This window comes from Haliotis asinina, chromosome 10, assembly GCF_037392515.1.
Source record: "Haliotis asinina isolate JCU_RB_2024 chromosome 10, JCU_Hal_asi_v2, whole genome shotgun sequence".
Taxonomy (NCBI): Eukaryota; Metazoa; Mollusca; class Gastropoda; order Lepetellida; family Haliotidae; genus Haliotis; species Haliotis asinina.
Window position 1 is genome coordinate 51,519,653 of NC_090289.1, and position 25,689 is coordinate 51,545,341.

Consider the following 25,689-nt stretch of genomic DNA (forward strand, 5'->3'; position numbering starts at 1 on the left):
TTACAAGAGCTGTCATAGCCGAGATGTGTCTATGAATAGCAGTGTTTCAGTGCCTTAGCTATTCAGAGTTTAGAAGAAAAATGAGTTGACATATTTATGCCTATAATGTTAGATTTATTGTTGATGTATTTCTCAAAAACTGACATGCACCAAGTTCGACTCATAACTAGGATGCACTTTGTATAATTGGGTTGCACCAGTGCAAGTAACAAAGCACTAAATCAAGCCCTTAGACTGAATATCCATGGCAACCATACTGATGTTACTTCTATCACATATTCTTAGCCACTTGTCAAACTGAAGGAATCAAAATTAAGATCAGCTTGGGGTTTGAATAAATGTGACAAACTGTGCACATGTCTTATCTCAATGTCTGCTGGCAAAATTAAGTTCCACTTTGGTAAATTATTCTAATCAGCTTTGACTGCTTTCTCAGTCATATCAACAATGAAGAATTCAACTCCAAGTGACCAGTCCAGATGTATCAGATTGCCAGATTCGCAATGTATTTTTGCCCACCATGATCCTAGTTCCACCGTAACAGTGCTACTTTGGTCTATTTGTTATAGCTCTTGTAACAGTGAAGTCATAAATGTTATGTGTTTGACACTTTTAGGAAATTACACTATTATTTTTTTAAAATAATAGTTAACAACATGTCAAATCTGATATTTTATAAACAGGAAATATTCTGCATCAGTTTGTATTTTGCGAATTTTGCGTTTCTCTTCCCCATGCAAATGATATTTGGCACAGTGGTATTCATTATAAAATGATATGTCAAATGATATCTATGGTCATTTATTTCCTGATATCAGTGGTTTTCCACAAAAATAATATGTCACAGAACAGGCTAGGGGTACGTTGACACAATATTTTCAGTGTGTGGAACATTTCCAGTTTACAGTAACAGTTCTCAAAATTTTCGTAGTTTTTCTGCCAAGTTATATTTGAAGCCTGACTTCACGTGTGAGACACTGTATTACTTGGAGGAACAGTGCTCACTTGGCTGTGCAGTACATGAGGACTGCAGCTTGATTTATACCATACCACAGTCTTATGTACAGTACTGCTGTCATTAAAAGACAAAAACACTGTAAAATTCAGTACAGAGATATTTGCATAGTAGTTAAAATCAAAGATATAGGTGCCAAACCCAAAATCATATTGTTTACTTTGTTATGTACCTGCCTGTGTTGATTTAATAGTTTTGGGGCAATTACTGTATTGTAAGCATAATTTCACAGACAAAGATTTTCATTTCATATATTATGGTTTGAAAAACAGGCTGACTAAATGTGCATAAACTCCTATACTGCCGTCTATGTCAATACCAACGTTCTTGCATGAATGGAACGTTAATTTCCGACTGTGATAAAACTGTTAATTGTGAACAAGAAATATATTACAATTGCATAGTTTAGTGGAATGAATATGTTACCTGTACTGTGTGGGCGTGTCACCATATTGATTATCCATGCAGTGCATCAGCTATTATATGAAGAAACAATACAGACCAGATACTGTCCTGCATTTTACAAAGTTCATGTGTGTTGTTCGTCACAGTAATGAAATAAAAGCAATTTATGGCATTCAGTTCGACAAAGTGCATTGTACAGTTCTGACACGTAATTAGTGATGCTTGAGGTTTTCAAAAATATGAGCATTTGTCATCCAAAACTGTGTTCCACAGGAGATAACATTTCTGTGAGATCATATGATATTTCCGAGGAGACAGTCGTTTTTGTACATTGCCCTGACATTGCTATGATGTCACGAATTTGATGACATCACAATGCTATGACATTGCTACGCTGCACGTTTGATGGTAGAATAGTGTTGAGAGATGTACATTTGTCATTGAAACTAATGAAGAATGTTTTTTATGATAAACAGAATCTTACCTTTGTGTCTACTTTGTGTCTACTCATTTATATCAACACTCATTGATAAAGGTAAAAATATCCTCGGCAAGCCTTTGATATTTGTAACTTTATTAACTTGTGTTGATATTATTGATATCAGTGACACTAGGCTGAGATTCTCGGTGTATTTTGCCTCTTCTGCTTGCTTCTGCCACGTGCAAAGGCAAGGTACGTAGATGCTAAGAGACACATGATTTGAGGAGTGCATTATGTTTATCCCTTTTTGTTTCACGTCTTGGCCTTACTTTTATAGTTTATGTTAAGTACCTGTAAGTGGATGAATTGAGAAATGTTCTCTCTTCACTAACTAATTTATAAATTCTGATGTTTCTGATGTTCAGAAATCGGTAGTATGTTGTTAGGAGAGACCTTTCCATGTTACAGAATATATTGGCGATGGTGTATGTAAACAATTTGAATTAAACTTGTAAGTTTTGTTAACGGATAGTTAGTTAGCAGATTATTAGTGGATAGAAGGTATTAATTATGTCCTGTATTTACAAGAAGTGAAAATGGATGCAGTATGATGTCACTAGCATGTCCCTGGGACACATTAATATATATGTTTTATGCTTGAGACACACCTACAAACAGAAAAATAGAAAAACCTAGGAATTGTTGTATGAAGAATATATTGGCTACTCACTTGACACTTATTTACTTATTTGTTTGCAACTGACCATCAGTTAATCCAGTCCAGTTTATGATACTTTTCACTCTTTGAATCTCTCGTGAAATATTTGGTGGATACAATTATAGGAAAAAGGAAGTAACATAACCCAAGGGCAAGAATGCTCTACATTGTCTAAAGCAGTAATCGTGATGTAACACCTATAGTGGTATCTGTAGGCCACATCTGGGATGAACTGCTAGGTAATCATATTAAACCCTGAATTAGATGATAAGATTAGGTGCTTTGGGCGTCAGCTCCAGATGATGGGCAGATATCATGGTGCTAATAAGATGAGGACCTTGATGGTATTGAGATAAAGTTAGACCCATCTGTAGCATACTGTGGATCAGCTGATATGCTTTTATATGCTCTTATCATCTTGTGAAAATTTCTTTTTACAAATGTCATAAATGTGTTGACATATTCAATTGTAGCATTTAGCTAAAAAGATCATTTGAACATATCTTTTTATTTAGAATCCATCATGAGTGGTAATGTCTATTTATTCACGACAATATTATTATCAATCTGAGGTTAGAGGTTGTGGTTTGAGTTCTGGTTGTAAATGTTGATTTGTTTTTTTTAATCACAACTCTCATTTCAAATATTGTAATGATTCTTCATTTAAAAATTCAACAAAACTGATACCTCACAAGTAAACCTGATTGGAAATCATGATTATTTTTTTGAGTATTATCCAGACTCAAAAATTGCGAACAAGGTTTTGGACATGTGACCAGTTTCAGTTATAAAAGTGTAAGTACAGTGAACATTAACAGTTAGTGGAATAATATTGTATATTAAATTTGAATTAAAGTTGTATATATATCTGTTTGAGAATGGATTGGAGTTGATGGTTTTTTGAAAGATTGAATGTCAGCAAGTAGTCCAATACAGTCATTTGTTTAAAGTTTTATAAACAGAAAAATCTTCTTCTGGGCAAGGGAGATGATGACATGATTTTTTGTTCTATCAAACGCCTTATCCCCAAAGAACACAGAATTCACCATGTTCACAAGATGTTGCATACAAGTGTTCAAAGACAATTCAGTATTGTGATACTGTTACATCCCTGGCGTGGAAGTGGGTGTAATATGAAAGCAAATGAGATATCATGTCAAATTGTAATTTGTATTAGTCTCCCTTGAAGCTATTTGATGTTTACCAATGCCATCATCCCATTCCTCTCTTCAGAAGCTTATATGCTTTTATCACTTTTGAAAAAGATGTCATATTCAGGATTATAGAATATCATATTGTAGATTTATTTGCAGTTTGTAGTCAGTCCATAAGGAAATATACATGTACTGTGTTACTGTGTTTATGATGCATCAGTTCTCAATTCACACAGTGGCCTATTCCACCATGGCCTCACATCAACAGCTACAGTGATTGTATCAAAATAGAAGAAAAAGGATCATGGAATTTAACTGTGACCTTCTGTATTCTGCTTACTGTGTACAAAGTTATCACTCAAATGTATATCTGGAAACGAAAACAAAGCCATGCTTTGGGTTTGGAATGAGTGTTTCATCGCTAGTTAAATATAATTTGTTGGTGGCTTTGCCGTGAGTGGTCCTCAGTGAGGCTCTAGAAGAGTGTTCAACATTATGTTTATAAATTGAATGTTATGTAATGCTTTACAAATAACAACAACCAAATAAGAGATATTAAGAAATATCATGTGTTCATTAAAAACATTATGTAAAGTGTATAATATACAGTAAACTATTTTTTATTGACTAATGTTTTGGGAAAGATTCATAAATGCAAACCCATGTCAGTGTGTCAGGGTTATGGTTTTATGAAAGGCATTAGAATTTATATATCCACTTGTATTTAGTGAGTGCTATTTATTAATACTTAAAGCCCCATCCAAACAACTGTATGGTAAGTAGGTGACTCGTAAATTTGACAGCCTATTATCCTCGCCTGATGTGGCCCCTTTGTGTGGAGCCTCAGCGAGTTCATTGATCCAGCAGGTCTGACTGAGAAGGCAGCATTCAGTGTGGGATCACCCCATATCAGGCCACATTTACTGAGTCAGGCAGACTCACCACACTGTGTTTACATCAAGAGCAGACGGACATTACCCATACACAGACCATGTCATCCACCAGCAGATATGGAGGAGTTACATCTCTGTTCAGAAATCTCAAGAAGAAGCTTGTGCATATCCATGTTCCCGGCCATCACTGTGACTGTGTCCAGGGTAGGCAGGCATCTCCTTCCTTTCATTAACATTATTAATGGCTGGCCCTCTGTATGGCCTCAAAAATGGGCATCCTCATCACTTCCATCCAGCATTTGGAAAACATTTTAGTTTCCTGTTTCCTTTACCTCTGATTTTTTTACAGTCATTGCTAGGATTTTAGTATGTTGCATTATTGATGTCCCTGTCTTGCCAGTCATAGTTTATTTTCAACTTGAAACACACCTGCTAATTACTGTGTGATATAGGCTGGTGTAGTGATGGGCTAATGTTAGTTAGTGTGAATATCTCATGATGTATGATTTCTGTTCAGTTAATTATGGTGTTCTTAAGTCTACAGTACCTACCAGACAATACCAAGTTTATTCTGGTAACACACATAAAGGATATCTGTTCTCATGATTAGTGTTAGGAAAAGGCAATCCAAGAAGGGCCCAGAACAGGGCTCACTTAGCGCTAAGATAGTTGTAAGCTAGTGTTAATGTATGGCATTTTGTTCGAAAATCAAGGCTTTGAAGATTAACTTTTCTCAGAACATGAACTCGTTACAGTGACACATGAATTTGTCTCAGTGACTGATTACAGAATTTGTAAGATTCATATTTTGTACTGAACACACCTTCAGTAGTAGAAACTGGCACTTGTGTTATGGCCCAAACAAATCAATAGCTGAACAGGGGGCTAGATACAATTGGTCATATCTAACTAGACATTTTGGACCAATAGTTTATTATGTAGCATAAAAATTTAAGGAGAAAAATAATAACCCATTTAGAAGTTCACTTGTCTCAATTGTGAGTTAGTTGCTCTGTCTATCACTGAGCAAGTTCTTCAGGGAATTGTAGAAACTGCTTTGTATGAATGAGCGTTTTTTAATGATATTTGTGAATTTTGACAATAGGCTTGATTGTGGGGGTATGGTAGTGTGACATTCATATTCTTAAAATTCTAGATACAACTGTTGCTGTTTTATCTGAAAGCTGTATTATGTCTCAAACGAGTCTAAGTACATGTATTTTTGTTTTGAAGTTCAACTCGGGCAACTCCAGTTGAAGGTTCACTTGAAATAATTGACCAAGTCTGTGATAGGCCTAGATGTGCTGAGCAGTGCCATCTGAGCTGCCCAGAACATACTGAAGTTGTTTTTATTGTTTTTAGATGTGAGTTGATAGATTGGAACTTGGGAACTGTGTGTTATTTCTTGGCTTCTGCAAGATCCTCCTGTTTGCTTTGAGGGAGTGAGAAAGAATGAGCAGATGATTCTACAGTAGGAAGGAGCAAGACAAAATATTTACAAAACAGATGGCATGTTTATGTAAACTGCTAGAAACTGACCATCTTGTAAGATGTCCTTATCACTTACATGTCGTCATAACATGCTCAGTTGGTCATATCCTGTATTTCCTGAACTGCCAATTTAATCTTTGTTCATCTAATGGCTTCCTGTTAACTAGATGGCTGCTAGGCCTGTCAACAATATCGTTTACCTTCCAGGCTCTCGATCAGTGGGGAAATAACTCCCTCCATTTCTGCACCCTCGTTCGTGTTGCTGGCATGAGGAAAATATTAGCCCAAAAGAAGCCATTGTTTTTCTTAGATGATTGGGCAGTCACTACATTGTTTCAAGAAACAATGTACACATTTTTCGTGACTTTTTATGTACCTGCAAAGCATTGTTTGCTCCTATCATTCAGCTGCAAGCAAGATTTGAGCATGCAAATTCTTTTCTGAACTCTGCCTTCTAAAGAGGAGAAACATTTATTTTTCAGCAAATGTCAATTTGAACTCAACATATCTTCTAGATCTGTGTTAAACTGAAACAGAAGAATTTTCAGTCAATAACAAGATGATACTTGATGTCTGAAAAGCTTGCAAATTTTGTCTCCATGGTAATGTGATAGCATGATGTAGGAGCTGAGGATGGTTGTCTACAGCACCAGTTATATGTAGATCTGACCTGGATAGCCACAAGCTTGACACAGTTTTACTTCTGAGTCAGCGCTTCTGCTCAGGGCCAATTAGATGAATTACCTACCGGTACATCTCACAGTAGTCAGTCTCAGCTCACAGTCTCTGAATTTCATCATTTTCCATTCCTCTCAACAATTTCTACAATACTAAAGCCCTAAATGAAGCAAGTGTAGGTTTCAAAAAGGAAATTAAAGGAGTCCTTGGTTTCAGACAAAATAATATATCTTCCAAGGCTAAGCATGAGTCTAATGTTACAACTCTGGGAACCCACTGTGACTTTGAGGCTGTAACAGCTCAACTGTTGAAGCTGCAGCCTATTTTAGTGGTAAATGGATCGATATGTTGGGAGTAGTAGGACTTCTTATATTGATCAGCAAAAAGATGGATTCATGGAGCTCCACAGCATCATATGGACATCTTGCTGTGTCCCTTACACATCACTAACAGTATATATGAACATAGTACACGCTTTAGTTTCAAATGTAGATTTCATACCTGTGAGTTCCTTTCAAATCCTTTTTTGAAATTTTCACAGGTATCAAGTCAACGTCTGAAACCTTTATACTGAAAAGACAACACATCCGTGTCTATATTATGAACACCATTATCACCATTCTACAATAGCACAACAACAAAGGAACACAAACTGTTTTGTGAGTCATTCATTAGTGATGTTGCTTTGATGCAGCTTCATATTTCTTTAGGATGTGTTTTGAAATAAGTAAAGGGAGGTTTTAATCTGCATATATGTTTGGGCTCTTGTTACTGAACCATTACTGTCACCACTTAGTAGAGACACAACTAAAGAAAAAGGGTGATTTTGAATTACCATAATAATTTCTTTTGTGCCAATGCTGTCATTGCAAAATCTTGAAATAGGTTCTATAATTTTGTTCTTGATAAGAGCTCATAAATGTCAGGGTACAATACTTTTTAGATCATCAAGCACTGAAAGTAAGGTATTATCATAGCATTGGTAATTTTCATTTAATTGCTATGATCCAGTGATCAACAACATGAGCATCGATCTGCGTAATTGGGAACCGATGACATGTGTCAACCAAGTCAGCGAGTCTGACCACCCGATCCCGATCTCTTACGACAAGCAGAGTCACCTTTTATGGCAAGCACGGGTTGCTTAAGGCCTATTCTACCTCGGGACCTTCACGGGTCTTCACCTTCTGTCATTCAACAGCACTAGTTGAACTGGTCTAGATGCTAGTCAAATCACTGGTCTCAGTGGGCTTCTTTGTCAGCTTAGATGTAGTTTTTTGTTGTTTTCAAAATTACTTGGATATATTCTCAGAAACTTAAGTGCTAGGCTGTGGTTAATGTGTTTACTTGTTATGCTAAAGATGGAGCTCAAATTCCCATGTGAGGGACAGTTTGTGAGTGAGAGAGTTTCATTTCATGTTACACTCAGCAATATTCCATCTATATGGCGATGATGTGTAAATAATCAAGTCTAGACCAGACAATCCAGTGGTCACCAGCATGAGTTAATGACATGTGTCAACCAAGTCAGTGAGCTCACCCACCCAATCCCATTAAACGGCTCTTACGACAAGCATGGATTGGTGAAATATCTGGATCTCGACTGGTTGACAATGTCTGCCATGTAATTATTGAGGGAATTGCACTCAGTCCTTCCTTGAACTCTCAATCGCCCACTCATGCCACCTTCTCACACATTATGCTTTCAGGCAATACAGCCATTTGTAAAGGTCATTAAGAGTCAATAAGACATAACGGTTTTTCCGTTTTTCTTTTACAGTTTATGCCATAGTGTACCATGATGTCATTGTGTGTGGGTGATGAGTGATTGGAGTAAATAATTCACTCTCCAAATATTACACTCCTCATCTTTGATGGCTTTACATTGTGCCCTGTTACATGTATAATTGACGAGTATGCCATAAACATTGATTTTTAGTAAAACATTAAGATACAGTGTTTCACTGGCTGTGACACCAAGGTTGTTGAATTTTGATTGCGTAATCTAATAATACTTCTTTTATATAGGATAACGTGGGTTGCTGAAGTTACTGGTTGTTTCCAAATGCTTATGATATATTGAACTTTCTGATGGAATCAATAAGTTTTTTCCTTCTTTCCATATGTAAAATTTGAAATAGTTATATTGCTTATGGAAAGTGCATTGCCAACTATATCTTTTATGGAAAAAGTTATTTTGAAAAAAAAATACTATCTGCTATACTTTATCCTGGAAATATTCCTTGGTATGTGCTACAATGTGGAGAAGTGTAAAAGAATGTCATCACTTGTGATATGTCAATGGTACTTGACACACAAGGTAGCCCAATGGCTGAAGCGTTTGTTTGTCACGCCAAAGGCACAGGTTCGATTCCTCACGTGGGTACAATATGTGAAACACATGTCTGGTGCCCCCTGCCATAATATTGCTAACAGGTGGGTAGGACCATGATCACTCACTCACACACATTACTTTCATCCCTTCCTCATGGTTTGTCACTGATGAAGAAAGTGATACAGTTTTGCTTTTCTTTCTCTGTCATGTTTTTGTTAACATATAGAACTACTTCACCTGTGTACTGTCTCTTAACGGAGGATAGACTGGCCACCAATCTCCTACCAGAAGGTGTCAGTAGATGACAACTGTAATAAAACTGTCAGGCAGCTTCAGGAAGTTTGGGATTAACAATGAACTAGAAAAACTCATCCCCAAAAGGTGTATATTTATAGTTTTGCACGGATTGCTTTGCCCTGGGGAATATTTGTGTTACATGTTGTATATCTCTAGTGATAATTATTTTCTACACAACACCATGCACCTTCCTTCCCCAGACTTGGACAATTTGAAGCATCATTGGTACTATTTTGGATGTCAGTCTGGTGACTAATGGCTTTCTTTGATGTAATGTGTATGTGAATCCAGATTAAGTGGAAGGAAAATAGCATTACTGAATCCTGTAATTGAGTGAGTGAGTTTAGTTTTATGCCACCAGTACTGAAGGCCAACATTCTAACCCACATCTTTACGAGTCAGCACTCTAATTAGTCATTGCTATTTATATAATCTGCCTGGTATGGACTCAGACTCAGTTTATACAAGACTGGATATGTACAAATTCTTTGAAATCTTGATAGGCATTAAGGGGACAAGAAAAGACCAATTGGTCTGACTGTTTCTTTAAAAAAACATAATTTCATTTGATGATTATAGCAAGGAGCACAGTCTGTTAACAGTAGTACCAGATTATTAGGATACTGTCCCACAAAGTGATCTTAGCTCCCTGATGATGATAATCCTGTGTTTAAGTATTGGTGTTACAAACTCCTTAGTGCTAAGATCGCTCAGTGAAACAATGCCCTGTTTTGTTTTTACAAATATTCGAATAAAAGATTTATTGAAACGTGTTCCTTAATCAGTTTTTCCAGCTATCGCTATCTTTGTCATCACATTTCTCTTTGTATCCTTACTTTTGTGAAAGTTAGTGTCTGATCAAGAAAAGATACGTAAGCCTGTAAGCCTGCGAGAGTAGACTGATATGTAGGCTAGCCGTCAGCCGCAAGCTCTCCAGCTGTCAGGTGCAGTGTTGGACTTGGTCACCCTAGTGAGAGGCCCTTCCCATCACTGGTAGACATCAGCTGTCTTTGTTACGTCAACTTCCCATCCCTGGAGATGATAAATCCTGCCCAGAACTGATCCTGATAGCTCTCAGTGGGGATCAGCTTAGTTCAACAGGCTATACCTGGCATGTGGGATGCAAGCTTGATTTGACGTAAAATGCTCTAAAAATTACGGTCTTGTTCTGATGATCAGTGTTGCATGTGGATGGATGTCTGAGAGGTGTTTTGTGGGTAGTTGGTGACAAATGGCATACAGTGCATATTGGTGGTTGATAGTGAGAGCAACTGTCCAAATCATAGGGTATTGTAAACACAGCAATTACAGGTCTGAGTTTGTTTTATTGCAATCATTCAATCTCTGTTCACAGAACAGCAACACTAACCTGATGGACTTCTGTTTACATATTCCCTACCAACGTAATGTAGTACAGTAATATACATATATTCCTTACCAAAATAGTTTTATTCAGTTATGTACAAATCTGTCACCTAGGAACGTAGTTTTATACATTGATATTCATATGTTTCATATCAACATTGTTTTATTCACTTAGGTACATATATTCCCTACCCTATATTACCTAGGAACGTAGTAATACATTTAGATTCATATATTACCTACCAGCATTGTTTTATTCTGTTAGATAAATGTATTACCTACCAACATAGATTGATACAGGTGGATACCTAGATCTACTTGACTACCAGTATAGTTTACACCTTTCACATATATATCATTGTGAGTGTGAGGTTGTTTGTTCAATCCACATCTGTGTGCTACATGTGGAGTGGAAGGTGCTGAAAACACTCGAGGATCTAAACTGTGCAGTATGTGTTGTATGAAGACTGTCACACAATAAACTGTATAACAAGTGGGTGTGTTCCCCATGGCCAGCACGTAGCATGCATCCCCTTCATCTGTCTTCACTAGACTGGTAGCAGGATGTCAATGCAGTTGTATGTTATTGGTGGATTGTGTAAATGTCATGTTACATAATCTTTCATTCATGAGGGTGTTAACCGCCCATTCATCCATTTTGATTTAACACTTCCTAATTTGGACAGGAAACCATGATGTTTTCACTGCACTGGTTGGAAAACATTAAATGAATGGAAGTAACAGATTCGATAAAAGTGTTAGTTTGTTCAGCAATAATATCGTTAACACTTAACTCAAGATTCAGTACATTGATCAGTGAAATTTCTTCAGATATTAATCCTTTCTCAAACTGCTCTATATTGATGTATATCAGGTCTGTAGAATATTTGTGAATATTTGCTTGAATATGGTGACAGTACCTACACCAAAATGTCACACCCATTGCAATTAAGAAGTTAACTATCCATAGAACTTGGTTTCCTCAATGTCACTGCGTTAAGTGTTAACTGTGTAAATAGACATTGCTGGTAATAACGTTTGTCATAGTGTTGCCCTCTGTGCATGCGCCACACTCCAGGTATACTGTAACTGCACACTGTACTGCTCCCAGAGTATCCCAGTGTCTGTACATTGCATTACTATGTCATATCCTGACATCTCTTAACGCTCCAAATCTCCCACCTGGGATCAGTACACAGAGCTCCATGTTTCTCTGAAAGCACAGCTTTGTTGGAGAAGCCAAGCCCCTGCTGTATGAAGCCTTGCTTTGTTATAAGATATTTATTAGAGTAAGTCAGTCAAAGGAACAAACACCTCAGCAGTGATTGCTGTGCTGATCTGTTAGTCAATACTTGGAAGCACATGAAAGGGGCCTTTGGCAGATGTCCCTGAAATAACTGCATTTCTTATCCATTGGCCGATGCTTTATTATACCATACAAAAAACGTAGGGATTGTAAGTATTTGGGGGGTAATGTTTTGTAAGGAAGACTGAGCACACAATTATGTTAAAATGTCTACTGAAGAATTCATGATCTCTGTCTTTTAATTTGGTATATGTAAGGGTTTTAATGAATTTTTGGAAGCCAAAAGAGAAATTGTTTTCTGTTTAAGAGATGTTGGACATGTGTCATGTTCAACATGACCAGTACTGAATAACACATTTAAAGACTTCTCTGTCTGTTGATTGTTGATTGCTAGTGTAATATTTAGCAGTAATCAGTCACCCACTCAGTTAATTACAATTAGTATGTGGAGTAATTGCTCTATGTGATATTTATTGTTTCACACAGTCAGTGTCACAGTCATTGTTCTAGATGTGAATATTGAATGAAAGCTTAATATACATGATACGTACACATAGCACCCTACCCTAAGGGTGTGATACACTGGATAACGCTGCAGCTGCATGGGGTGTTATTATCACCTATCATCTAGCATGGTGCAGGTGGTCTTGTGCAATACAGGAAAGAGATTTGTATACTTGATAACACTTTACTTTATGGGTCAATGCTTCTTCAATAGCAGATACCTCCACTCTAATTCTCTTACCGGGTAGACTTACTAAATTAGGAATTAAAGCTTGATGTGGTTGACTTTCTTTGCTCCATAATAAAGAAATGTGTTGAATCTGTTAATTCTGCTTCTGGAATAAACAAATTTAAGTGATTTCTGTGACCTAAACCAACTGAAGGCTGAATAACATTCTCTATAATTTTGCCTAATGGCCTTCAGTACTGTTAACTCTATTTTTTAAGAATTTCTGAAGAAGTCTTAGCTGCAGACAAGCAAACCCAAGACTTCATTATAATTGCTGAGACAGCATCATTGACTGTGTCACCATTTGCCATGTTTTCACCTGTCTGTCTTATTGATGTCTTTAAAAGTGTTTGTGACCATAATCAGAATCACTAAACCTAACAGCATTTGTTTTGTACACCCTCCAGCTTCACAAGTCAGATGTGGTAGCAGAAAGTTCTTCAGAGGTGCCATGTCTCCCTCAGTGATCTGCTTCCAGTCAGTGCCAAAAACTCACTACCCTGTACTTGTCTCCTAGTGTCTTTTCAGTATATTGTAGTGTTATTATCTCAACAATAGTAGCCTAGTGAAGTAGGCTGAACAGGAATTCAGTAGAATCTGATCTTTGAGTAGTGGCTTAAGTCACAGACTGATAACAAGTCAGTGCCAGGCTTCATAAGAGCCTTGGCTTCACCATACTGATTTTATTCCCCACACAAATTGGATATTGCTGGAATATTGCTTGTACCGAACTGACTTTCTTATCATAGAAATGCTAGCACAATGTTTGTCAACCATAGTTTAGACCAACACTGATCAAAGTGCACCCTAATACCACCCAATAACACTAGTATTTGGAATGTAATTCTGAAGGTATTAAATATGGATTTCTTTCCTGGAAACCACTTTGTGAAGTTCAGACTTTATGTTATTGATTCTTAAAGCATGATGATGGATTGTTTGATTGCTGTTCAAGGCGCCTTGGGCTGAACAGATAAACAAACTAACAGAAGTAACAGTCAGTGCCATGTCATAGAGATCAGAAAAGTGCTTCAGTAAACTTGTGATTGGTCAAGACAATGAACATGAAAAGACCATTCACCTGTGACAACACTGGAAACTTGCAACTTTATACTCATTCACTTAAAATACCAAAGTGCACCAATGTGTATTTTTAAAGTAGATGTTTTCCATGACTTTCATTTTTTCATGGGTTGGTGGGTTAGTTCTCTATGTCAAGACCTGGGTTCGATAACCCACATAGGTACACTATGTGCTGCCTATTTCTGGTGTCCCCTGTCATTATGATACAGGAAAACTGCTAAAAATGCTGTAAAACCTCACTCACTCACTCACTCACTCACTCACTCACTCACTCACTCACTCACTCACTCACTCACTCACTGTGATTCCAGTTTCATCCTGATCATGCGTTTGGGTTTGTTTGATGCAATTGGTGTAGACATGGGATGTTTACAGCGGTTTGGGTGGCCCATTTGTCTGAGGTGCTGTGTAAAGTTGTGTCCCTTCGCCACCTTGCTCTGATATGATTTAAATACTGTTGAAAGAAGCTGTAAACTCAACTAACTCACTTACTCTTGACTGTCACTTCTTCTTTTACATGTAATATAGCGAGAGCTGTGTTGAATCCCAGGATGGAGATTGTGAGCTTGTCATCAATGGCTTTGTTTCATTGCAGGGTCAGATGAAGAAACTGACAAGCAAGCCCGTGACCGGTTCTACAGCGTCCCCGCCACAGGACAGACCAACAAACAGGTAGGGCAATGTTACAAGTAGCAGGACCCTTCTTTGAAGGAATTGAATTATATGTGAGAAGTCGTGGAGAGTGGTGCTGGCACTATGTCAATGTTTGTGGATAGGGAAGTATCGTCCTTTATTAAACATCATGTGTCTCCCTTTTCCTGTGTACTTGCTTGTATAATGTCATGGACAAGCTGTTCAAATCTGAAACTCTGTTTTCCTGAATAATAGCTTAAAAATTATGGCACAGATTGTTTCTGACGAATATGAGATGGTCTAATATTTATTCTGAAGAACTGTAATGGAACACTGAATAATGCATAAAAGCAAATTGTCGTTAATGATGATTACAACAAAAAGCAAATTATACCACTTACCATTTGCTATTTTGGTCGTTAGCTAATATTGAGACATGGAGATGTATACGACAGATTTTTTGATGAATAATTTCTTTAAAAGAAGGATGTCCATGTATCATTGAAGGATCATGAAGTCTTTAATACGTTAGCTAGTCTATGGAATAATTATGGTTTTGTTCAGTAAGGGCCATTGTGCAGAGTTTAATGTACAGCTAACCCTGACCGTTCATGAGTTGAGGCTGCAGAGGGATTTGTACATGTAGGACAGTCTGTATGGTGTGTTGTCATGGTGATGTAGGCCTGTGTGTGTCTATGTGACAGGAATGTCAGGTCTATTGAGTACATCATGAGCAACCCTGATACAGGAAATTGTTAATTATGCAGTTTGATAGACAGTATGACAATTTGTCTGGTAGTATAACCATATCCTGAGGGCATTTGTATTTGATTTAAACATTCCAGCACGAAAGTCCTCCTTAAGTCCTGTTTCTCAGCGAGGCCTTGCGTGATAAACCACATGTCACACGTCAAGTCTGTCAGCTGTGATGTTAGTTTTGCCACTTGACTACACTGTGAGAGCTATATCCATACATCATTATCTGTTGAATCAGAGAATCAAAGTTGATATTACCAACCTTAAGGAAGAATATTTCTTAGTATCCATATTGTTCTACAGCTATACAAATCCTTCATTCACTTAAAGTGCATGAGTTGAATCTGGACTAAACAGTGAAATAAATATTTAGAAATATTTGAAACTGATAAAGTCAGGGTACTAACCATATGCAAGTAAATGATGAGTCTACTTAACAGATGAATATATATAGGTTTAAAGCACCAAACTATCCAAATGCTATGTTGAATACAATGTCATATCAATTAGTTTTGATGCTGATTGTCAGTTAAATGCTTTATTGCATGATGGGTAGATTTCTGCCTTTCTGATTGGCCCACTTGGTCATGTGACAGCTTTGTTGCAAAGCGTTGTCAAGCTCACCACTTTGCCAAAGGTTGATATGACAATGACAATCCAAGTACCTCCCTGGCTAAAAAATAGATCCGGGTATGTCCAGCTGTGAACTCCACACTGTGTGTCTCATGCTACATAAAGAGTTACGTTCGATATGTATTAAAATGGCGGACAACATTACACAACAAAGATTCATGACTATGTCAGTACTTTAGTCATATAATAAAACAATTATTGAGAATTATTGAGGCTTTGCATTGGTGAATATCACATGTCGAAGGTGGTTCATAAATCATTGGATCAACCAAACTGAAGTCAGTATTTGTGTATTGCCATACATGATTCAAAACAATAAATCATGGTATCATCTATTCTTCAAAACACAACACAGTTATTACATTACACCCTCTGAACAATAGACTGACTTGTGTCACCTCTGGGAAGATCTGAGCTGATTTGGTCTTCAGTAGCCTATGCATGTTGTAAGAAGCAACTAACAGGAATGGATGGTCAGGCTTGACTTGGTTGATGTCTGTCATATCCAAGTTGCAGAGATCAATGCTTATGATGTCATTCATATGATTGTCTTGTCCATTATTTACAAACATCATTGCAAGAATATTGCTCTGTGGAGTGTTAAACAAACAATAAGCACAAAGTTCAATAAATACCCAAATAATGTCCAATATCAGTTGTGTTGGACACAAACTATAATATATAGCGAAGAGGCCCTATGTTATAATATTACTGACTTGCTACACCGACCATGTTAGAGTTTTAAGAGCAAGACATGTGCCGCCACACTCGGAATCAATTTCATCATCATGCACCGCACATGCACTAGCCTATATTTGCTCTCCCTTTCACAAACTACTTCTTGTAAACATGTTCTCTGCACAGGTCCAACTTTTCCCTGTTTTTAGTAGTTATGATAGGACAAAATGTTTTAATGTATGTTGACTTTGCAGGAGGTAGATTACCTGAGTATCGGCCTCAGTGCGTGGAACAACATGTGGGACATGATCACTAGTGACGACTCAGAATGGAAGAAAGAGGCAGGGACTGACCCCACTGGAGGGTGTGTTCATAGCAGGACTGTGCCCACACATGGCAAGGTCTTCAGGCTACAGGTGAGGCTTGGCCACTAACAGGACATACGCAGCAGGGAGCAGATTTGTGCTTAGGCTGTCAATATATATAATTTTGATAGGAACAAACAAGCCTATTAAATTGAAAAAAAGCTCAAAGCAGAGATTCAGAGCCTGGGGAAATCTAGACTTGCTTTCTTGGGGATTCAGCACTGCAGGAAGGGCTAGGCGGTAGGGAAAATAATATAGTTCAGGGACTGTGAGACAACTAAGTAAGGAAGTGTAGGGTTCTGAAGCCTGCAAATGTGGCATAGGTATTGTTTTGACATTGGTTTGACGGTCAGTATGTAAATGAATTATGGTGGCATTTACATTCTTTGGGTTTCCACTAAAGAAATTTAAAACTCTTGTGAAGGGATGCGTGTGTCAGACCATGATAACCTTGTCTGTTCTACTGAGCTGTTCTAATGCCTTGTTCTACGGGACTTTCTTGATATTTTTTATGCTTTTCAGGGCTTGGTGGAGCTGAGTCCAGCTGATCTGTTTCGTGAGATAGTGACCAATCAGAGTGAGCAGCCGGAATGGAACCCCACTGTGATTGAGTGCAGGGTGAGTAGAAAAGGACCAACTTAAGCTTTATCTTACAGAAGTGTCAAGAAACATGGCAGCTGCTGGTGGGTAAGTGGGTCAACCTATATACGGTTTGTGCTGTGCAGAATTTGTACAATCTAGTATCTACTGGGGCCAATGGGGTACACTCATAGGTAAAGTGAAGCCAATTTCTGATATTGGTGAAATAATTCTAACAGTGGCTTAAAGCAGTAGTCATTGACACACAGTACCATGGTTGTGGTAAGAGTAAGTGAGTGTTTGTTTGGGCCTGGGACAGGCAAACCACGGGCTCTCATGATGATCCTTGCTATGAGATGAGGTTGGGTGATGGGTCATGAGGGATTAAATGAGTGGGTGTTTCATGTTCCATTAGCTCTTTCAGGTTCGTAATCATTTTTAAGTCTGCATGAAAGAAGCAATGCTCAAATATTATTGACTCCTTGATTAGTTAATCCCCATTTCTTACAGACGTTGCAAGTCATAAATGACAACACAGACGTCTCTTACAATGTCGCTGCTGAGGGTGGTGGTGGCCTCATCACCAGTCGAGACTTCGTCACAGTGAGACAATGGGGCGTGAAGGACGGCATTTACATGTCGGCTGGCATTGCTACCACACATCCAGAAATGCCACCACAAAAGAAATATGTCAGGTGAGTTCTTGCAATACACATTATAAACTGCTAAATAATTAGTGGGTCTTTGTTGGAAGATAAGTTTGTGATTATAATACTGAAGGTGTCCGTATTTGTTTAGATGATATGGTGCCGCAGTTTGCGGTGCATAGTCATACTTTCAGGCCATGCCTTGATTCCATGATCATATGTTTGTTTCCACAGTTCTGTCCCTTAGACATAACAGGATCCTGACGATTTGTTGCTTTATATGGTAGTTACATATATGTTACACAGCGCAGGATCCCGAGAACTGCCTAACATCATGCACACTTCCCATAATAACATTGCATGCAATAATACAACTAAAATTACAGTTAAAGTTGGTTTCAGACCTAATTAAATTATCATACACTACTGGAAATTTGGTGCCTGGACAAAGAATGAGTCACAGAGTAGCGAATTTCCAGGATGTAGTCAGTTTCAGAAAATAGATAGAGGCTGTGTAGTTCCAGAAAACAATGACATTTTTGTAGTTGGCTTTGAGTGGCAGCATGTCACCCATGTTGATAGATGTTGACTTTTTAGAATTCTGTCAAGGTAATTAGTCCAGTGTTGTTGTGTTAGTGGTAGCTTTAACACACTGTGTGTGATTCATTTGTCCCATTATTTAGGGGCTGGCTTAAAGTTCTTTGTGTGTTTCAGGGGTGAGAACGGCCCAGGAGGCTGGGGCTTCAAACCTGTCCCTGGGGAGCCTGATCAGTGTATCTTCGTCTGGCTGCTCAACACAAACCTCAAGGTGAGGAGGGAGGAACAGCACATGCCTGTTGTGTCAGGGGCATTCACAAAACGGGGAATAGGCATGTGGGTGGTACAAGTGCCACCCACATACCTGTAGGCAGGGTTAATGGACATGCCTGTGATATGGGGACACTCACATGCCCGCTAGACAGGGGGAATGGACATGCCTGCTGTACCAGGGACACTCACATGCCTGCTAGACAGGGGGAATGGACATGCCTGTTGTACCAGGGACACTCACATGCCCGCTAGACAGGGGGAATGTACATGCATGTTGTACCAGGGGACTCACATGCCCGCTAGACAGGGCGAATGGACATACATGTTGTACCAGGGGACTCACATGCCCGCTAGACAGGGGGAATGGACATACATGTTGTACCAGAGACACTCCCATGCCCGCTGGACAGGGCGAATAGACATGCCTGTTGTACCAGGGACACTCACATGCCCACTAGACAGGGGGAATGTATATGCCTGTTGTACCAGGGACACTCACATGCCTGCTAGACTGGGGGAATGTACATGCCTGTTGTACCAGGGACACTCACATGCCCACTAGACAGGGGGAATGGACATACATGTTGTACCAGGGACACTCACATGCCCGCTAGACAGGGCGAATGGACATACATGTTGTACCAGGGACACTCACATGCCCACTAGACAGGGGGAATGTACATGCCTGTTGTACCAGGGACACTCACATGCCTGCTAGACTGGGGGAATGTACATGCCTGTTGTACCAGGGACACTCACATGCCTGCTAGACTGGGGGAATGTACATGCCTGTTGTACCAGGGACACTCACATGCCCGCTAGACTGGGGGTATGTACATGCCTGCTGTACCAGGGACACTCACATGCCTGCTAGACTGGGGGAATGTACATGCCTGTTGTACCAGGGACACTCACATGCCCGCTAGACTGGGGGAATGTACATGCCTGTTGTACCAGGGACACTCACATGCCTGCTAGACTGGGGGAATGTACATGCCTGTTGTACCAGGGACACTCACATGCCCGCTAGACTGGGGGAATGTACATGCCTGTTGTACCAGGGACACTCACATGCCTGCTAGACTGGGGGTATGTACATGCCTGTTGTACCAGGGACACTCACATGCCCGCTAGACTGGGGGAATGGACATGCCTGCTGTACCAGGGACACTCACATGCCCATTAGACAGAGGGAATGTACATGCCTGTTGTACCAGGGACACTCACATGCCCGCTAGACTAGGGGAATGGACATGCCTGCTGTACCAGGGACACTCACATGCCTGCTAGAGAGGGGAATGTATATGCTGGTTGTACCAGAGAAACTCACATGCCTGCTAGAGAGGGGAATGGACATGCCTGTTGTACCAGGGGACTCACATGCCCACTAGACAGGGTGAGTGGACATGCCTGTTGTACCAGGGACACTGACATGCCCAGGGTATGGGGTCTGTTTTCACTTGAACTAAAACAAATTTGCTAACATTGCTATGATTGCAGTTGAAGCCAGTTTAGAATTGAATTCTTTTTTCTTTCATGGAGCCCATTAAACATTTAATAAATACTTTCATAAAATCACTATTTTATTGAGCAAAACAGACCTTTCCTAAAACAAGTTTGCTAACATTGCTATGATTGCAGTTGAAGCCAGTTTATATTGAATTCTTTTTTCTTTCATGGAGCCCATTAAACACAGATGAACATTAAAAAAAGCTTTTCAATGAAATGAGAGAATGTGTGCTGAGCTTTCAACATTCACAACTGCCCTTTTTAAATATAGGATCATACTGCATCATTGGAAACTGTTCATTGATAAAAGTGTTAAATCATTTTACAAGCAGTAGAATCATATGGACCTTGTTGTTTGTTAACAGGGCTGGCTGCCACAGAAGCTGATCGACCAGAGTTTGTCAACAGTCTGCCTTGACATGCTTGTTCACGTACGCAAACGGGCAGAAAGTCTAAATAATGCTGAGAGGTGATGGGAACACACAGAAATGTGCAAGGACACAAGCTCGTAACAGGAAACTGGGTGCAATATAGTGACAATTTCTGTATACGTCCTGTTCTTGTTGTGACAAGTCACCAGCCAACATGGTCTAGCTTTGGATCCTGTGGTTCATGGACCAGATCCTGTGGTTTCACAGTGGTGAACCCTTGCTGTGTGTTGGAAGATATACTTTGTAACATGTAGCATAATAGAAACGGTGTACTGACTGATACGGGATATATCAACCAACAGCCTCCAGTACTCACAGGAAGAGCCATTGTCCAGCATTCCTGGTTGTGTACATCACTACAAGGATGCTGATCCCTCAGTGACAGAATATTCAGGCCACACTTTATATTTCTTGGTTTACATGACAAACAGTCGTAATATTTTAAATGATTTACCCCAAAATTCATTATTATTATTCTTTTAAAATTAAATACTGATTTTCAGCAAAAAAAGTATTTTTTATGCAAAACATATTTTAATTAACTTTCTATGGCATGATTTGTATACAAACAGGTTTCAAGTAATTAGTTTCATGAAATTCAGTTCATCCCATAATGAACTGAATGGTGTTTACATTATTGGAACTAACCCATACCCACTAGTCACCCAGAAAATTATTATTGCCTGAACATGTGAATGGGTTGCTTCTGGAGTGTCACAGCATCCAAATACTGAGTTTGAATTGAATAATTGTACTTTTATTTGAAAGATATGATGTTTCAATTGCCTGAGTCACTGACCAAGCAAGAATGAACCATTTCAACCAAGAAAGCCTAGATGGAGTTACTATACTATGTTATCTATAGAAGGTATCAAATCATTGGCAGTTCCATCAATCTCCCAACACAACAAGCTGTTCTTTATCAGTGTTTCTGTCACTTTATGTCCTATCTACATACAGAAAACATTCACACTTCATTATGTCACTTATGTCTGTAAATAATCTTTTTTACCATTATGCTTTTGTAAAATGAGAAATATGCAAGAATTTTCTTGTATTTAAATCGTTAATTGTATTTAGGTCGTCCTTCTGTCACATTTTATAATGTTATTCATGTATTCATCATTCTACTCTTAGGGATAGCCTGTGAAAGCACTTGAATGCATTATGTGTTATCATATATGCTTGAGGTGTATGCGGCAATGTTACTTGGCATTCTTGTTCACAAGAATTTCCTATAATTGTGTTTACAGAATGGAATGGATAATCAGTTTGAAAAAGTGCCAAACTATGTACAATTTTATTAAGTTACTGACAGGTGTGAATTGCTCATGTGATGTAATTTACTCACAGTAGTAATCACAGAAATCAAATTTGGTTGTCCATTTATTTGAGGACACTAATGTTTGACTTTTGAAATGGCAAAGTTACATGGGGAGTGCATGTTGTACAAGGGAGATAACTCTGATATATACCTGTAAGCTCAAGGACAATATGAATGTTATTTTTATACATGCCGGTATATGCTTCTTCTGAAAGATGTTTTGGAGTTTTAATAGCTGGTTTTTGCAGGCTAAGGCTTTTAAGGTCCGTTGACCATTACACCTAAATTATGGGATGTCAGGTGTTGAATGTGGAAATCTTCAATGATAAGACTACTTGTTGCAAGAGCGTTTACAAAGGTGCCATGCTGGAATAAAAACACAACAGCATTAATGTACTATTTAATTATATTCATGATAGCAAAGTCTTGCTGTTATTTCTGGAACAAAGTAAATGTATATATATGTAAATAGAAATACAAAGATCTACCCTTGTAGGTGCAGAAAACTGAATTGTGAGTATGTATATATTGTGATGTGAGACCTGGGACACTACAGATCATGGAGAAGCCCATTTCTTGTGCACCTGAGATATTTTAAAGTTATCCATATAAAAATCAATGCTCAGAAGTGAGGAATATCAACATGGCTGGAAATACCTCAAAACATAAAATTATGTGTTATTATATTTGTGATTATTAATGAGTATAATATTCATCTAATGTTGAGTAATTTATTAATAAACATCAATCCAATATCTTGTTTAACCATGTTCTAAATGTATCAGGGTTAATTTGAAGTTATGACTATAATCAAGCTAACTGTATAAAAGCAATGTACTTTTCATTTCATTACACGATTGTATTACACGATTCTCTTAATTGTGATATATAAATCCATCAGGTTTAAAATTTGTCAGAGCCTTTGTGAACTGAACAACACATATGTGACAATTATCAGGACATGTTCCTGATGATTCTGCCTCTTGTGGAACAGTTGGTCACAAGACACCCATTCATTGTGTTCATGACCCTTTACCTAATAAAGCTATGCCTTTAGTATATGTGATGAAGCTAGGGTCTTCCTGTGTTGGTTGGGGGTTATATACTTGATATCCATGCTGCTCATACAATGATGGGAAGAGGGAGTGAGTTTAATTTTACGTCTCACTCAGCAATATTCCAGCTATAAGGCGGCAGTCTGTAAAAAAGTGAGTCTGGACCAGACAGTCCAGTGATCAACAGCATGAGCATCAGCACAATGGTTAACCAATGACATGTGTCAGCCAAGTCAGCGAGCCTGACCTCCCGATCCCATTAGTCGCCTCTTACAACAAGCAAAGCACCTTTTGTGGCAAACTTGAGTTGCTGAAGACCTGTTCTGTCCTGGGTCTTCACGGGTCATCCATTGGAAGAAGTTTAGATGACATGACAGATAATGTGAACAAAATTGTACAGTTTTACATCTGATGTTTTATCAGATTTGTACATATATTTTCATGCCATGACATTGATGAGTAGTAGATGTCTGCCGGATAATGAATATGACCATGAAAATGAGGGTTATCTTTAACTAATGTCAGTACTGTATTATGTGTGAAAGTGCCATAAGGATTTGCCTGATTTACATAAACTATTCTTGTAATTTTTCACAAGGTATTTTAGGGCAATTTTTTCTACATTGTGATCCTGGAAATACATTGATGTTACATTGCTGCCAACGTCTTTGTTAATTACTGTAGACCTCATTTAACAGAGGGGGCGATAGCGTAGCCTAGTAGCGTCCACTCGTCACACCGTAGACCTTGGCTCGATACTCCACATGGGTACAATATGTGAAACCCATTTCTGGTGTCTCCAACCGTGACATTGCTGGAATATTGCTGAAAGAGGTGTCAAATCCATCTCACTCACTTGACACAAGGTCTGAAGACTGGATAAATATGTCTTAGCCTATGATATCGATATTCCTTGTGCTGTCACGTACATGATATAAAGGTTGTGTAGTGTATATCAGATAAGACAACTTTAAGTTGTCATTAGGAATATATTGGCTGTGAATTTTTTCTTCACAGTATTAGAATATTTTCTATGATGGTTATAAATATGTAACATGATCCATCATGAAATTCTTCATATGGGTGATTCAAACTTGCATTTAGGTTTGCTAATGTTTACTTCATTTAGCTTCTTAGGGCACATATTAGTTTTTACAGTGACAGAAGCGGGACATAGGGCACATACTACTGACTTTGACTGGTTATTACTTTGGTGACCGGCCCTGGAAGATGGAGGCGTCTGCTCCTTATCACAGCACTTTGTACAGACCTTTGCATTATAGGTGGAAGACTCCTTCACTTGTCAAGTTGCAAATGAAAACATTTTCAAAATTGTTTCATTTTACCTAATAGAATACGATTTCTTCATTGTGTCATTTTATATGTTACCATAGGTACTTGAACTTGAACAAAATTTCACTTTTATCATTTTATACTTGAAAAGATGAAACAAATGTTCTCAACAAATACCATTTCCTAATGGTGAGTTGGTTCAAATTTCTTTTACAAAAGACACAATATTTTATGTAGAAATTTCTAGCCATTAGTAGATGTAGTTTTGTTTAGAAAGGTGATTGTAATCACTAACCAGAAAAGCCTACTTTTCTGTCTTATAGCAGACATTTTTGTACTGGATCATATTTTCTCATGGCTTATTCATGTCGTTGTTATCACAAAAATGTGGGGTTTAATGGATGTTATCAAGAAGGATTGCACTTCATGTAGTATTGACAGGTCCAGCATTCATCACAATCTATACAAACTGTAGAGAGTATGTACAGTGAACTCTTGTACTTATATGATGTGTTGTATATATGAGAATGAATATGGAAAATACAGTTTCAGAATATGTGATAATATAAAATAAATGTCATTTTTCAGTAAATCTGTGTCATTTTTATTTAACAAGTATCTCATTTAAGATGAAAATGAGAGTTCTCACTTTCTTCATGAAAGAATTTTGTATACAGCTCAAGTATCAACACAGTGAGAATGACAGTACTTAAATGGCTACTTGTTCAGACTGTCAGCTGGTGTACTTATAGACCGAATCAGTGTTCAAACTGTCACCTATTGTATCTGTAGATTGGCTCAGTGTTCAGACTGTCACCCGTTTTATCCATTGACTAGCTCAGTGTTCAGACAGTCAGCTGTTGTATCTATAGACTGGCTTAGTGTTCAGACTGTCACCTGTTTTGTCTATTGACTAGCTCAGTGTTCAGACAGTAAGCTGTTGTATCTATAGACTGACTAAGTGTTCAGACGACCAACTGTTGTGTCTATAGACTGGTTCAACATTCAGATGGTCAACTGTTGTGTCTATAGAATCAGTGGTCAAACTGTCACCTATTGTATCTGTAGATTGGCTCAGTGTT

At 38.3% G+C, this 25,689-nt stretch overlaps 2 protein-coding genes across 3 annotated transcripts in view; both read left to right on the top strand.

Moving 5' to 3' along the window:
- The window catches only part of LOC137298116 (stAR-related lipid transfer protein 3-like), a 56,495-nt gene extending 31,296 nt beyond the window's left edge, over positions 1 to 25,199 (top strand). For both annotated transcript variants that reach the window (XM_067830212.1, XM_067830213.1), the window contains exons 9-14: positions 14,490 to 14,566; positions 16,849 to 17,010; positions 17,482 to 17,577; positions 18,049 to 18,233; positions 18,900 to 18,993; positions 20,870 to 25,199. In XM_067830212.1, the coding sequence (XP_067686313.1) occupies positions 14,490 to 14,566; positions 16,849 to 17,010; positions 17,482 to 17,577; positions 18,049 to 18,233; positions 18,900 to 18,993; positions 20,870 to 20,977 (722 nt within the window). In that variant the 3' untranslated portion in view covers positions 20,978 to 25,199. The remainder of the gene's footprint in view (positions 1 to 14,489; positions 14,567 to 16,848; positions 17,011 to 17,481; positions 17,578 to 18,048; positions 18,234 to 18,899; positions 18,994 to 20,869) is intronic.
- The window catches only part of LOC137298113 (cytospin-A-like), a 124,392-nt gene that overhangs the window by 58,705 nt on the left and 39,998 nt on the right, over positions 1 to 25,689 (top strand). The window lies entirely within an intron of this gene.